Genomic DNA, 15,448 nt, shown 5'->3' on the forward strand with positions numbered 1-15,448 from the left:
CTAAACCTCTGAAACCGTAAGACAGCACCAATTAAGATTTTTTTCCTCATAAGAGTTGCTATGGTGTCCTCTCTTCACAGCAATAGAACTCCAAGGCAGAGACTCCGCTAAAATAGTGAACACTGGTGCTGAAATCATGGAGGACTTAACATTTCTATAGTTTTAAAAACCCTGAGTACCCGTTGTTCACATAGCATGTGTGTTACTTCTAATCTCCAGAAACTTAACGCTATGAGAAAAATGGCTGTTTGGGTGGAAGGGTCTGGGTGTCTCGTGCTCTCCTGTAGGTTCCAGGAGGGCTTCCCTTGGGTTTACAACAGGAAGGTTGTCCATCACTTTTATCACTGTGATCAAATACCCGACAAATGCAAACCATCCACTGTGTCCTTTCCTCCTTTCCCTTCCGAAGAGTGACATCTCTGCCTTTATACTCTTCCCTCGGGAACCGGAAATGGTTAGTGGTGTCAGTAGTAAGTAGTGATGATGGCCGCAGCGCTCACGATGGAACGACGCTGGCAGAGACCTCGGGCCCAGGTTGAGTAATTAGCTGGTTTATTTTGCACCTTGCACCCCTGGATGAAGTGGACTTTTGTCCTTTCCCATCGGGAGCTGTCAAGCGGTGAGATGATGGATGGATCAAAGCAGCAAACAGAAAAGCATCCTCAGTCACAAGACATGGCTGGCAAGTGCATCAGGTCTACCCCGCCGTGTCAGACCACAACCATCCAGCCACCTTTCCAGGGTGTCAGATAGCTGGCAATACCTGGACCAGACGGGCCTGCAGAGGGAAGGCCAGAGAGTGGTCGTGGTGGCTCCTTAGTCAGTGCTTGGGCTCCTCAGAGCCACACACACCTGCCAGGCCCTAGGACAGCTATGTCTCCCCAGTGTGGACACATTTCCTCAGGACTTTCTGCTCCTCGGTACTCACCTGGTGTGGATGCAGGTGCTTCCTCCATGATGTGGCCACACTACCCCTACCTCACACAGGAATTCTGCCCAGCTGGGGCACCACATCCTTGTGAGGTATTAGTCACTCCTCTAAGAGTGCTTCAGAGTTCTGTAACTACCCCAGGGTCCTAGGGTGTGTCCTTGGCCTCGGGCTCCTTCCACAGTACCTACCTTAACTCTGTAGCATCTAAAACTTCTTCCCCTCTTTACTTTTCCTGGGGCATCTGAGTGCTCTTTAACCTTTTTTCCTGATGTCCCCAGTGGTCTTTCCCCTAGTTCCAGTCTCTAGTGTCCACACCAGGGCCCAAGTCCCTAACCCCATCTACAGTCCTGCTCCTTAGCCTTGCAGGGCACCACTCATCTTCAGGATGGGGACTCGGAGCAGACAGTGGTCCCTGGCCCCTTGTAGCCACAGAATAACAGAAAATAACACACATCCACCTTCTCAGAAACTCCAAGGCTTCTTCACAGCTCAGGGGCAGATGTGTTAAAGGGGTTCCCCAGGGCTGTAGGATTTTCCCTCCTCTCTTGTTCACACCACAGGGCAGGGTGACTCGGTCTGAGCTGTTGCAGATACATGGCTGCCTGTCAGCTTACTCAGAGTCTGCCTTACCAGGAATCTGGACAATAAGGCATGTCAGCTACCATGGTACAGCTTACTGGTCCACAGCACCACACAGCAAAGATGACTTTGGCTCATTAACGTTTATCCTGGAGACTCAGCCAAGCTCACCAATTATTCAGAAAGCCCAGACCACTCATCATTAACAAGGAGGTTTCCACCACTGGGTGCAATGTGCTCTGTTAGCAGCGAAATTGCATAAATGGATTCATGATGTTGACAGCAATGAGTAGACTTAGCAGAAATTAAAAATCAGTAGCACCGACCTCACTTTTCATAACAAAATCAATTACAAAGGAATCCAAAATTTAAACATAAAAGAATAAAAATCATAAAAATTCTACTTTTTGTTTTTTAATTTAGCAAAGGTACACAGGGCTGACTTGGTGTCAGCAGTGTTCTGATACTGAGAGAACGTGTAAGGAGCTCTTGCTAAGCCTCTAGTACAAAAATACCTTAAATTCGTGTGTACTTGTGTTTTCATGCGTGTGCAGATGTACATGTGTGTGGGTGTGGCATTAATGTAGAAGTCAGAGAATAAAGTCAGGAGTTGTTCCTTAGGCATGGTCCACCTTGTTTTCTGAGAAAGGGTCTCCATTGGCCTGGAGCTGGCTGGCCAGTAAATCCCGGGGACCCAGAGCTGGGGTTATGAGTGCATGTCACCATACTTAACATTTTTTTAAAGCATGGGTTCTGGGGCTCGAACCCAGCTCCTCATGCTTTCAAGGCAAGGGCTTTCCCAACTGAGCTACCTCCCAGGTCTCAAACACATTTCTAAGACGGGGGTTTCACATAGACCCAGGAGCCACAAGAGAAAAGACAGAGGGGTTTGCTTCTAAGAAACTTTTGGGTCTCGTCTAGGATGAAGATGTCATCAATGAAGTCACAAATGACAACCCTAAGAAAACAATCCACACAGATATGAACACTTAATAGCCCTCGTTTATAAAGGACACATTAAAAATAAGTGAGAAGGGGCTGGAGAGATGTCTCAGGAATTCAGTTCCCAGCGCCACAAGGGCTCAAAACTGCCTGGAACTCCAGCTCCAGGGAATGCAATGCCCTTTTCTAACCTCTGCAGGCACCGCACACACATAAACACACCACACACACACACACACACACACACACACACACACAGCGCTACTAATATGAGCCATGGTGAATCACCTCCACTTCAAGTCACCTAGAACAACACTTGTTTACTGACAGGGCTTCCAGGGAGGCGCCACTGAGCAGGGACCCTGAATGTGGGCGGTGCCATCAAACGGACTAAGGGTCTGGGGTTGGACCAAAAGAAAATAAAGCTGAGAGCAGGCATCTCCTCTTGTTACCTCCTGACTGTGATTACCATGTGACACTCCTGCCATGGTGACTGCCCTGCCATGGGAGACTGTACCCCTCAAACTGCGAGCCAGATGCATCGGCTTCCTTCCTGCCTTCAGCTGCTCCTGTCAGGTATTTGGTCACAGCCAGAGGCCCTTGTCTGGCCTCCTGCATGAGCAGCAGAGGACATGCCACTTACCATGCCCCCATCCCTTTTTTTCCTTTTACGATTTTCTTGGCACATTTGATTGTATCCTTTAAGTTTGGATTCAGTAAAGCTGCAAAGAAAGTGAAAGGAGACCATGCTGTGACATTTGATGACAGGTAGCCTGTCTTTCCGCCATGCAGCCTCACCTCCCATTGCTTGCCTGCACAGCCCGCTATTCAAGACAGGTCACAGGCAGGGGACACGGATGGGTGAGCCATAGCCCAGGACCATTGCTTTAGAAGGCAGCGTGGAGAGGTGACAGAGGCTTCTGAGCCTTCTGGTGCAGCCTGGGAGAGGACCGAAGGCGGGTGGGTAGGTGTAGGTCCCCCAGAAGCTGAAGACCCTGGACCACTCCTCATTAATCAGGGTACAGGGGAAACTCTAATGAAGCCCAGGGACCCCAGGGCTAACACTTAGACCCTCTGCTGCAGAGATGCTTCAGGTGGCCTCTTGGTGTAACTGTGACCTAGGGGCCACTTCTTTTGTTTCTCACCAGCCGTGTGCCCTTGGGTGTGGACTTACTGTTTCTGGGCCCCAGTTTGCCCGTTTATAGAATGGGAATAGAAACAATGAGCATTAAAGGAACTGACGCCCACAAAGGGCTTGGGGAAGTACCTAATAAAGCCTCTAGAGGCGCTCAGAACTCAGGAGGATCCCGGCCAACCGCTTCCTCACGGCCTAGGCCTGGGCCTAAGGACCCAGGTCCCTTTAACAGGCGCAGATATGCTCCCTCTGGGCTGGCAAGCCCCTGAGTCCTCCCTACAACCACATCTGACTGTCATGGTAACAGTACGGGTCCCCACGGAGTGAGAAGTGATGCGTGGGCGACGTAAGACCAGAAGGAGCAATCTTTTCCCACTCTCAAGAGGCTTGCTCTAACATCCCAGCCATCCCAGCACCTTCTGGGTCTGTTTGGCCTTGGTTTCCACCATTCTCCCTTCTCAGACTGGCATGCCCTTCCTCGCCTTCCCCCTGTCAGGGACCCTACCTCCCAGGGACAAGCTTTAAACACAGCCCAGGCCAGTTCCCTCCTCCAGTCCTCTCCACAGGTGTAGGCTCTGCAGCCTGCAGTGCCCTGGGAAGGAGGGGACCCACCGGAGCAGGACGCGCTGCACAGGTTCCTGCCGTGGTCACACCATTCACTGTCTCGGATCTGAAAGAGGCCAAAGCCAGTGTAGCCACCTTGTGAGTTCTCATACATAGCCGAGGGGTTGAACTTGCTCTCAAAATAAGCCAGGCACACCCCTAGGAGGTGGACAGCAAGCGGTGTGAGGAGAAGACGCTTGGTACAGGGCAGGGTGGCAGGGCAGGGAACGGAGATCAAGGAGGTGAGGATGGAGGGGCTGCAAGGGTCCCACTCACAGTTTTCAAGGCTGTAGCCCTCGAAATAATCCAAGCCTCCTTCCTGGAGCCTCTTAGCCACCACGCAGCGCCCCAAGATGGAAGCGCCGATCGGAGTCAGCAAGCAGCTGATGAGCGGCAGCACCAGGTGCACCTGCATCTTCTCCACAGTCTAGAGGCTCAGGGTCGTGGACACCAGCTGAGGGGACAGTGTCAGGCAGCTCCTTCCAAGGTCACAGGGACACCGGACTTCCCAGGGAAAACACAGGCGCTGGAGAAGGGGGGATTCAGGGCGGCCACAATGAACAGCATCGCCCGCCTGCCTTGATGAAGGGGCCCCCCACCCCCACCCCGCCACCATGACTCTGTGCTCGTGCGCCTGAGGCCCGTCTCACCCACACCTCCCATTTGCCGAGGAAACCACACTCTGCAAGTTCTCTGCCTCCCAGAAAGACCGAGGGGCGCCTTGGATTGTAGCTCTGCTATTTTGTTCCATCAATAGGTATAGACAAGGGCATCCTTTCCTCTCCCTCTATTCTGTGGTCTACCGCCAAAGTTAAACTCGTAATGTACGCTTCCGGAAGAAGGAGGAGGGCACGAGGAGGAGGGATGAGAGGAGGGATGAGAGGAGGGATGAGGAGGAGGGGTGAGGAGGAGGGGACGAGGAGGAGGGACGAAGAGGAGGGATGAGGAGGAGGGATGAGGAGGAGGAGGGATGAGGAGGAGGGATGAGGAGGAGGGCACGAGGAGGAGGGATGAGGAGGAGGGATGAGGAGGAGGGATGAGGAGGAGGGATGAGGAGGAGGGGATGAAGAGGAGGGATGACGAGAGGGATGAGGAGGAGGGATGAGGAGGAGGGATGAGGAGGAGGGATGAGGAGGAGGGATGAGGAGGAGGGATGAGGAGGAGGGGATGAGGAGGAGGGATGATGAGAGGGTGAGGAGGAGGGATGAGGAGGGGATGAGGAGGAGGGATGAGGAGGAGGGATGAGGAGGAGGGGATGAGGAGGGCACGAGGAGGAGGGATGAGGAGGGGATGAGGAGGAAAGGGTGAGGAAGGAGAATAAAAGGAAGGAAATGAGGAAAAGAAAAAGGAAAAAGATGAAGGAAGAGGTGGGGAGGGAGGAGGGGAGGGAGGAGGGGAGGAGAAGGAAGAGGCGGGGGGGGGGGAGGACAACACATTGTATGTACATAATTAAGCATCACCCTGCCCACCATGTTGACTTAGTTCCATTGCTGCTGTTTGGCCTGCAACATGCCCCGCCGGCCCGACCCTCTTACAACAGTCTTAGGCCAGGTTTTCAGGTTACAGCCTCCACTGACCTTTTCCATGGCTGTCCATAAGGGGACAACCTCAGAGGGCAAGTCACTGGCCTCACAGTGCCTCCACTTCCTAGTCTGTAATGGTGAGGTGGTCCCTCTGACAAATGACCCAAGCTTGACCTCACCGTCTCATTTAAACCTTCCACCTGCTCAGGTCCAAGCTGCCATCTTCAATCACAACTGAGCAATGACCCCAAAACAAGGCACCACGTGTCACCTTGAGACACTGCTGGCTGTCCACTCCTTGCCACATTTAAGCCTTGTTTTACACATCCTCTGGAACCTGGCTTTACCCTGCGGAGCTTCCACCAAGAGGAAGCAACTCAGCCATTGAGAATTCTCAGTTCACACCACCTGGGCCTGTCGGCAGGTGCCACGCCCCTTACACCGTGTTCCTGCTAGAGTCTCACCTTGGTGCTGGGGACACGGGTCTTCCCCATCCACAGGACCCCACCCCACCTGCTGCTCTCTCTCCATCTTCTACCCTCCACCCTTGGGAACCCCTGGTGGCCGTGGATCCTCGTGAGGCCCCCCTTCCCCTGCCCAGCCCTTGCTGTTCAGTCCCTGCCTTGACCCTAGAGTGAGAACTCTGTTTCTAGGCTTTATCTCATGCCTCAAAACACAAAGATATGACTGGAAAACTGGACCTAGCCTCTTCCCAATGTCTCTACACTTTGCCACTACCGATCAGTGAACAGTCCCCTCACGCTGCTGTGTGTCACGGTTCACCTGTGTGTGAGCACCTCTGGATGATATTCTACACCAGGGGTTCTCAGCCATGACTTGGGCTAGAAAGTTCTTTGGGGATTGGAGTCCTGGAACACCTGGTGGTGGTTTAGGTGTGAACTGCTCCCCTTGGGGTCATGTGATTGGACCCTTGGCCCCCAGGTGGTGATGTTGTTTCTGGAGGGTTGGAGAACACTCGAATGGTGACACCAGCCCCTACTTCCTAACTGTTCTTACATCCTGACTGCAGACACAATGTGACAAGTCACCTTGTGGTCTTATAAATGGGTGTAGTCACCTCACGGTCTTGTCAGCTTGATGGGCGGTGCCCTCAAACCAGAGCCACAGATACATCTTTCCGTCTTTATGTTGCCAGATATTTGGTCCCCTCTGTGACAAGCAAAATGTCCTCTGGAGGACAAAAGTGCTCTCTATCGTAAACTAATGGCTCAGATGAAACCTTCAATTGGGGCAAAGGTAGCAAACATCTGTTTAATCAAGTTGTGTGGAAGTTGTACACCTGACCGCTGTCTCAGAAGGAGGTGGCATCTGGGATCCCAACTGAAAGTGCAGCCTTGGCGCTCAGGTAGCCTGGGTCCCAACGCTGCTTTGCCCCTCAGGAGTTGGGATGTTAGAGACCCTGGCAGTCACTCAACTTCTCTGTGTTTGTCTCTTGTCTGTCACACAGAGGAAAGCACTCCTGGCCCTAATTGTGCTGAGCAAATGAGTTCAATACAGCAAGCATTACACTCCCTGGAGACAGCCTTGTTCTGAGTCCTGGTTGCATGCCGTGGGTCCTCATTAATAACTGAATTTCTATGCATGTGGAGAAAGCCTGTGTTGACATTTTCCAGTTGAGCAAACAGTATTTCAGGAAACGCCAGTCTTTTCCAGGCCAGTTCATGTGTTGGCTCGTGAAAGATGGGCTCCTATTTCCCTCCCTCTAGCAGCCAATTCCCAGGAACACCGCTAAAGCCTACCCACCCCCTCACCTGTGGTTTTAACCGTGGTTGTTGACCCCATCATGGAAGATGGCTTTGGTTGTCCTTGCAATACACCCTAACAGAAATCACCATGTTAATATGTTCTCTTGCTTATGACTTTGCTCTGCACTGGGCGTGCAGAGAGCTTGCCTGATACTGTCTCCTCCCAAAGGTTAGAGCCTGGTGCACGGCTGATTCTCAATGATTTTGTTTAAAGAATGAACAAGCCTACCCTTCCAAAACTTGTCTCCAGATGGTCAAGAAGGGGCTTTGCTGACAAGTGTGCTCTGCAGCTGGGTGTCCTCTGCCTGTCTCCGCTCCTGCCCGCCAAGGCCTACCTACCAGCCCTGCAGGGTGCCCAAGGACTCTGCAACAGCCTCCACGTTTCTTGCAGGCTGGGTGCTCTGCCTGCGCTGGGTCCCCTGGGCTTTCTCAGATGCCAATTCCTCGGTAACTCATTTGTCTTCACCCAAGAGTTTCCACGCCATCAATCCTGCTCCATGAGCAACTCTTCTAGAACCTTCTCTATGACATCTGTGAACTGGAACATTCTGAAAGGGGAAGGAATCCATCACCGTCGACACAGGGTTAGCTTTTTGCCAGTGCTGCCTGACGTGGGTCTCAGGAGACTTGGAGCAGGGCGCTGGCAGGGCCAGGCTCCTTCTGGGGACAGTAAAGGCGGTGTCATGAGAATATAGTTCTTACACGTTGAAGGTTGTCAGCTGAAGGCAACCCTGACTGCTGAGGGCTGCCTGCACTTCTCACTCTGTTTGGTCATCAAAAGCCATCAAGGGTGAGTTCATATGCCCTCACGATGTGACCTTAGGCTGTCTTCATTCTGCAGGTCACCTCCTTCGGCCCTCTCTTCCATTGTTCTGAGAACTTTGTCACTAGTCACCCAGACTTCAGGGAAATACCCTCATTTTGAGGCCCTTGGCCTTAGTCATGTCTGAACTCCCCTTTGCCAGTAACACATTCTGATATCCCAAGACTTACGACAGGAACACGTTTGCCAGGACAATACTCTGACAACCATGGCATTCCCATAGGTGGGACAGGACAGAAGAGCCCTTAGCTTGTCTGCTCACAAGGCCCAGGATCAAGGAGGCTCTCTTGGGACCTAGGCAACCTAATCCAAGACATGAAAAAGTACTTGGGTTATTGTTAGGTTTCAGAAGATAAATGAGCTTAAGATGAGAGAGGGAAGGTTGATCCCTTGGAAACGTGGAAGTGGTTCTGGCTGGCTCAGTTAAAACTGGTAATTGCACAATTGGCTTAAGATGAGAAAGTGAAGCCAAACCAGCCAGCAGCACTTCTGCTTAGACTCGCAGCACATCGGGGACTCTCAGCTTTGGACTTTCCGACCACAGTGCTGTGTGAGTGTGTGTGCACACGTGTGTGTGTGTGTGTGTGTGTGTGTGTGTGTGTGTGTGTGTGTGTGCACACTCGTGTGTGTGCATTTGCATGTACATGCGTGTGTGCTATATACTACACTGTGTCTCACTTGGAGTTTCTATTGCTTTAAAGTGGAGCAACGACTTATAAACAGGCAAAGCAATGTCTCCTGACCCTCCCTTCTGAGCTGTCAAGATGTTTAAAACTTACTCTACATTTATTCCTTCAGCAAAATACTTTTTGGTAAATTATATTTTCCAAGTTTCTCAAAGTACATAACTTCCTTTTATTGCCTCCTGAAGCTAGTGACCAACCTGTGTCTGGTGTGGATCGTCACCTGCCTGAGCCTTACGCTCAGCTCAGCTGGCACATCAGCACTGAGGGGATGCCTGTCTGCCATTAACCCCACAGCCAAGGTGAAGGGACATCCACAGCTGCTCACACCAGAGAGCGTCATGCAATTTGATGAACTTCCAAATAGCTTTTGAGGATCATCCTGAGTTAGCACACCCCTAAAGCCTCTAGTCAGGAGACCGTGTCTCTTCAGGAGAGATAAGAGTGTTCTAATCTCCTGGCTTCTAGAGCCTCTGCCTCCCATACACCCTGTTGCTGTTTGTACAGACTTCTTATTCATCTGTGGAAATGCCTACTTGGGTGAGGACAGAGAGGACACTGGGGCATCCTGGAAAGCATGTCCCAGGCTGCCGTCATTGCTGCTCGTTGAGGGCAGGGACTGGCAGACCCAGCACAGGAGCTAAATACAGCCAGCTGTTATTGAACAGTTCTTCTGGAATGAAGCTGTACCCAATCATTTACATATGGTCTAATGGCTGCTTTGGGCCGTAGTGGCAGAACTGAGGCTGAGTTAAACAGCCCCTGGAAATTTAAAGTGCTCATTATGCAAAATAATGTGCTACCCCTGGAGTATGGATTTGACCAGACCAACTCGGTTTTGTGTTTGCCACTAACTGGCTATGTGGCCTCAGGACAGCTGGTCGTCCTCTATGTGCTTCAGTTTCTCCGTGGAGACATTGTGCACGAAGCTCAGAGCCTGCATCAGGAATGGAGGTGCACAGCAACTCTCAAAAGATGGGCACCTGCCTCCGTCCCCTGCTGACCATGGTGTCCAAGTGCCATCAGAGGGGACTGATGGCTCCACGTCCTCTGAAGAAGTAAGCAGCACACACACCCTGGTCCTGGGCCCTAGGCTCCTGAGGAGCAGGTATCTGGTGCCAGGACATTACTCCAATCCAGGCCTTTGGAGGTAGTCCTTTCTTGTAAGCAGGCTAAAAGAAGATGAGGGGAAGGACCACCTGTGACCACTCCAGCTTCGAGAGGAAGCAGTTCAGTCCTCGACAATCTACAGCAGAAGCAATGGGGTCATCCCTGGGCCTTGTAAGCAAAAATCATCCTTCAAGATGAGTGCTCCCTCTGTGGTGTGGTTGACTCTAAGGTCAGAGAGCCTTTAGCTGAAACTGCTTCTGGTGAATAAATCCCACAGAAGGGGAAATAGCAAAGGGCCAAGGAAATGGGACAGGCGTGTAATTTGCCAGGACACGCATGAGATACGAAGATCAGCAGTTTGAGTTCATCTCTGACTACATGAAGAGAGGAACAGAAGCAAATGAATCTATCTGTGATCGCAAGACATCCAACTTGAGGATCAGCAAATTAAATCTAGGAAATGTCGCTTGCTGGCTACAGGAGAGGATGCATTCCCATTTGTGTGGTGGCTATTCCAACTCAGTCTGGGTCCCCTAGAATCAGTGAATGGGTGGGTGCAGTTTCCTCCCCTCTAAGTTTGCTGACTGCAACAGAAAAAAGCTGTCTTCACCGAGGGATGGTGTGTGGCGCCCACAGTGCTGGGGCACAGCCTAATACGTGCAACCCTAATGAGCACAAGGCACCACTGGGGTCACCCTCAGACCCCCAGGAGTATTAGCCTAAGTGATCATGAAGACACACACCGAATGTAAATGTCTCCAAAACAGAAGATTCAGAATCAGGAAGAGTGAGTGGAGGGGGCTGGAGACCACAGATCACTGGGGAAGACTAAAGATTTCTAACAGCCAAAGGCAATCTGTAATAACCATGGCTGGGTTCTGCAATCTAAGCTGTAGGGGCTGGCGAGCTGGTTCAGTTGGCATCTATCTGTAATGCCAGCACTGAGCACAGGGCAGGGCTGTGTCACACAGGTGGATCCCCAGAGCTTGTTGGCTGGCCAGCCTAGCCAATCAGTGAGCTCCAGATTCAGTGAGAGACACCAGCTCAAAAAACAAAACAAAACAAAACAAAAACAAAAACAAAAAACCAAGATGGAGAGAAACTGAGGGTGGCAACCAATGTCAACCTCTGGCTTCCCCGTGTATGACATACAAGCACACACGTATACACATAAACAAAAGAAGATACAAGAGCAATAAAAGCTGTACAGGACTTCAGCTCAGGGCCCAGGTAGCCTTTCGTTGAGAAGGTTCTGTCCTTGCTCTTGAGAGTCCAGTCCAAGTATTTAGGACCAAAATACCACAATGTCTGTAGTCGATTTTTAGAGGGTCTGTCTGGCCACTCACCAGACATCCTCAGAACCTTGCTTAGCAGATGGCCTGTGTTGCTGAACTGACAGCCTCAGGAACCACGGTCTATAATTATGTTTGTGTCTGAGCTGGTGTCTGCATCCATATCTGTGCATTATCAGCCAATGCCTAGAAAATGTCCAGGTCGCCAGCCAGCCCACTCTGAGACAGAAGAGCATGCTGAAAACATTCTGGCCTACCTGTTTGCAAAGCCATTTCCTTCTGTGACACCTTCAGCCAAAGCCATTCCCGTGCAACATCCTTCACTAGAAGCTCACATTGCTTCTTTTCCCAGTGGCCCACGGGGCCATGGTGGCGCTGAAGGATGATGGCAGTACACTCGGCCGAGAGCATATGTGTACTACTGTGACAATCCCAACCAGATTTCAGAGCTCCGAGTCCCAAAGAAAGAAGGCTGGGCATGTGTAACTGGAGTTTTTCTTGTCTTGCCAGGTCCTGTCACCCTTCAGTCACAAATAAACATACAAAGACTTATTAAACTGTTGGCTGGTGGCTAGGGCTTCTTATTGGCTATCTCTGTCTTAATTATTAGCCCATTTCTATTAATCTATGTATTCCCACGTGGTCTTGGCTTACTGGAGAATACCCAGGCCTGTTACTCCTTTGGCAGCTACATGGCGTCTCTCCGAGGTCTCCCTCTGCCTACCTTTCCCAGAATTCTCCTTGTGGTCTAGTCCTGCCTATCTTTCTTCCTCTATTGGCCAAACAGTGTTTTATTCATCAACCAATAAGAGAAACACATATACAGAAGGACATCCCACGTCAGTATGCAGCTAAAAACATCTTAAATGAGCCCCAGTGCTTAGTGTAGATCAGAGGTCATGTCACCTTAGCTGGTGTACAGACAAGCTGACAGGAGGATGGGAGAAAAGTCTGACTGGGCACCCTTGTGAGAGAGACAAAGGAGTGGTCTCTTTCTAAGCCACGGTGCTTCTTCCTTGAGCCCAGCTATGTAAAGTATGGTGGTGACGGGTGGGGGAGTGGGTGCAGAGGACAGCGATAGCACCATCCAGGGCCTGACATTGCTGCCCCCACAAGTCAACGTCGGCAGCCTCCTCCAGACGGTGCCACTGGAACCCCCTTCATTCACATTGTCTCTCCATGCTGAAAGCTCCCGACTGCTCTGAGGGATTTGTGTGGCTGTCACATGCTCCTTTTCAAATGGAAACTTAGCGGTGGTGCTGCTTCTAAGTTTAAAATATCGAGGGGGTCAGGGGGAGAGCCCTGCTTCCCAGCAGCACTTACTAAGGGGTCTGAAGGGGAGGGTGTCGCAGCCTGAAGAACGCCACCAAAGGCAGAGGGAGGTGGACATGCTCTCTTTTATGAGAACTCTTCTTGCTACCCATGTGGGGACAAAGCTCCCCTCAACTAACCCACAATGCAGTGCAAAGGTGGAGAAAGACCTCAGGCTGTGCCAAGAGAATACTGCACAGGGAACAGGCAGAGGACCTGTCACGACTTGGCATAGTGGGAGACAGAAATGCCCTTCCGATGCCGGAAGCCTTATGAGCCCACATCACAAAAGGGATGAGAAAAGAAAGAAAATCCTCAGGGCCACCTCACCCAGAGAGCCCTCCAAGGCGCATTGAAAGGTACGTTGGAAGTCGTGAGGCATCAGGTGCAGGAAGACAGGAAGTGCCTTGGTTGTGGTGCCTCTGAAAAGGAGTCCCTATGCATATGAGATATATTTGAGGTGGAGCCCCACCTCCTCAGCTCTGGCACCCCTATCATGGAAGAAATGAGCAGTAGGCAGGGAGTTTTCAGTTACCCCTAGGTCCTAAAACAGATGATGAATGAATGAATGAATGAATGAATGAATGAACTAAGTGAGCAATGGCTTGACTGTTGTGTTTTTTTGTTTGTTTGCTTTACTTTTTGGCTCTTTGCTCTTTGTTCTTGGGGCGTTCACCACCCGGCTCCCAAATAAATCACAGGGAGGCTTATTCTTTATTTATAAATGCCTAGCCTTAATTTGGTTTATTTCTTGCCAGCTTTTCTTAACTTAAATTATCCCATCTACCTTTTGCCTTTGGGCTTTTCCCTTTCTCTATTTCTGTATATCTTTTCTTTCCTTCTTATTCCATGTCTGGCTGTGTGGCTGTGTGGCCGTGTGGCCGTGTGGCCGGGTGGCCGTGTGGCCGGGTGGCCGGGTGGCCGGGTGGCCGGTGGCCGGGTGGCCGGGTGGCCGGGTGGCTGGGTGGCTGGCCCCTTCTTTTCTCACTCCTTGCTCTCCTTTTCTTTCTTTTTTTCCTCTTATTTATTCTCTCTTCTTTCCAACCCTGCCTATCCTTTCTCATGCCTTGCTATTGGCCATTCAGCTCTTTTTTTAGACCAATTAGGTGTTTTGGACAGGCAAAGTAACACCACAGCGTCACAGAGTTAAACAAATGCAGCATAAAAGAACGCAACATACCTTTGCATCTTTAAAAAAAATGTTCCACAGCATAAGCAAATGTAACACATCTTAAGCCAATATTCTACAACACTTGGCTTTACCTGATGGCTCTATTCTAACACAATCTTCCCATGACTAAAGTGTAAATTCAGTTAGCTGACTGACACATGAATTCACCACCTTCCACGGTGACACCCCACAACAGGAAAGATACAGAGGGCCACGAGTCAAAAAAAAAATCACATTTAGGACTGAGGAGATGGTTCAGCCAGTACAGCATTTACCTTACAAACATGAGGATAGGAGTTTGAGTAGAAAGCAAGCCAGGACACACCTATTGTTCCAACTCCACAAGATGGGAGACACAGCTCTCTGGAAGCTTGAGGGCCAACTAGACTGGCTTACATGGTGAAGTCCAAGCCAATGAGAGACCCTGTCTCAAACAAGGGGTGGAAGGTGCTGAGGACCAACACTGAGATTGTCTTCTGACCTCCATGTGTGAGCCATACATGCAAGTACCCCCCTCCCTCTCTCCCTCTCTCTCTCTCTGAAGACATGTTGATGTGGGTCCTGAATCGAAGCCCAGAGGCTTATGTCTAGCGGCACACTGCATGGCACTGGTGACAACCTTTCCTGAGAGTCCTGGGAAAAGGCAACTCCCACTACCCCATTTTATGAGGGACCTAATGCTTGCAGGCTCCAGTCACCCACCCAGGTAACCCAGAGCATGAGCGGTGACCCTTCCTCCTACTGCACCATGAGGGTACCTGTAGGGGAAGCTGTAGCCACGCCTTCTTAGGGGCTGGCTACAGGAGTACCTGAGGGCTTGTGAGGGCGTGGTCAGAGTGAGTAGGGGGACTGCGTTTTCGGTTTCGGTTTCTCTTTACTTCTTGCTGGACAGACTACCACCGGCTGGCTGGTTCGCTCTGTAAGTAAGGCTTTTCCCTATTAAATACCCTTATATTTCTACCTGACTCCGTACTGGTAATTTCATACTATAGGTACCCTCTTAAATACACACCTGCTGCTGCTGTTGTGCTCATTCAGTAAAATACTTGCCTTGCAAATATGAGGGCCTGGTTTGGGATCTCTGCACCATGCAAAAGCTGTATGGCATCACCTGTCTGAAACCCAGTGCTGGGAGATGGAGGCAGGCAAATCCCTATAGCTCTCTGGCCAAACTGGTGAGCTCCAGATTCATGGGAGACCTGCCTTGTCTCAAAACATAAAAGTAGATACTGACCAAGGAGGATAAAATAAGTCTTTCCTCTCTCTCTCTCTCTCTCTCTCTCTCTCTCTCTCTCTCTCTCTCTCTCTCCACACACACACACATACACACACACACACACATACACACGTGATCAGAGTGATTTGTGTGCACACGAAATTCTAGGCAACTCTGGACTAGCCTTTGAGTCCCATATACAAGGAAAAGGAGCAAAATGCCAAGCAGGTTTTGGACCCAATTAAAGTCCACAGTGCAGGCTGCAGGGGAAATGAGGGGTGGCTGTTTACTGTGTGGATCAGGGATAGCCTCATCTCCCAGCACATGCAAAGGGCAAGGACGTAGGTCTCCTCATGTTTCAAC

At 50.7% G+C, this 15,448-nt stretch overlaps 1 protein-coding gene across 1 annotated transcript; it reads right to left on the reverse strand.

Moving 5' to 3' along the window:
- Window positions 1–666: 666 nt before the first annotated feature.
- Window positions 667–4,605, reverse strand: Lyzl4 (lysozyme like 4). Its single transcript, XM_027415553.2, has 4 exons — window positions 4,467–4,605; window positions 4,200–4,349; window positions 3,096–3,174; window positions 667–778 (listed from the first exon to the last, which is right to left on the reverse strand). The coding sequence occupies exons 1-4, from the start codon at window positions 4,603–4,605 to the stop codon at window positions 667–669; spliced, it is 480 nt and encodes a 159-aa protein (XP_027271354.1).
- Between the last annotated feature and the right edge of the window lie 10,843 nt (window positions 4,606–15,448).

This window comes from Cricetulus griseus, chromosome 4, assembly GCF_003668045.3.
Source record: "Cricetulus griseus strain 17A/GY chromosome 4, alternate assembly CriGri-PICRH-1.0, whole genome shotgun sequence".
Lineage (NCBI taxonomy): Eukaryota > Metazoa > Chordata > Mammalia > Rodentia > Cricetidae > Cricetulus > Cricetulus griseus.

Excerpts from the sequence above, each read along its gene's own strand:
- Lyzl4 (XM_027415553.2), bottom strand. The coding sequence starts at position 4,605 with ATGCAGGTGCACCTGGTGCTGCCGCTCATCAGCTGCTTGCTGACTCCG. Across the intron at positions 4,350-4,466 it reads GGGCTACAGCCTTGAAAACT|GGGTGTGCCTGGCTTATTTT; the intron begins GTGAGTGGGACC and ends TCCACCTCCTAG. Across the intron at positions 779-3,095 it reads AAAAAAGGGATGGGGGCATG|GCCCGTCTGGTCCAGGTATT; the intron begins GTAAGTGGCATG and ends TTCCCTCTGCAG.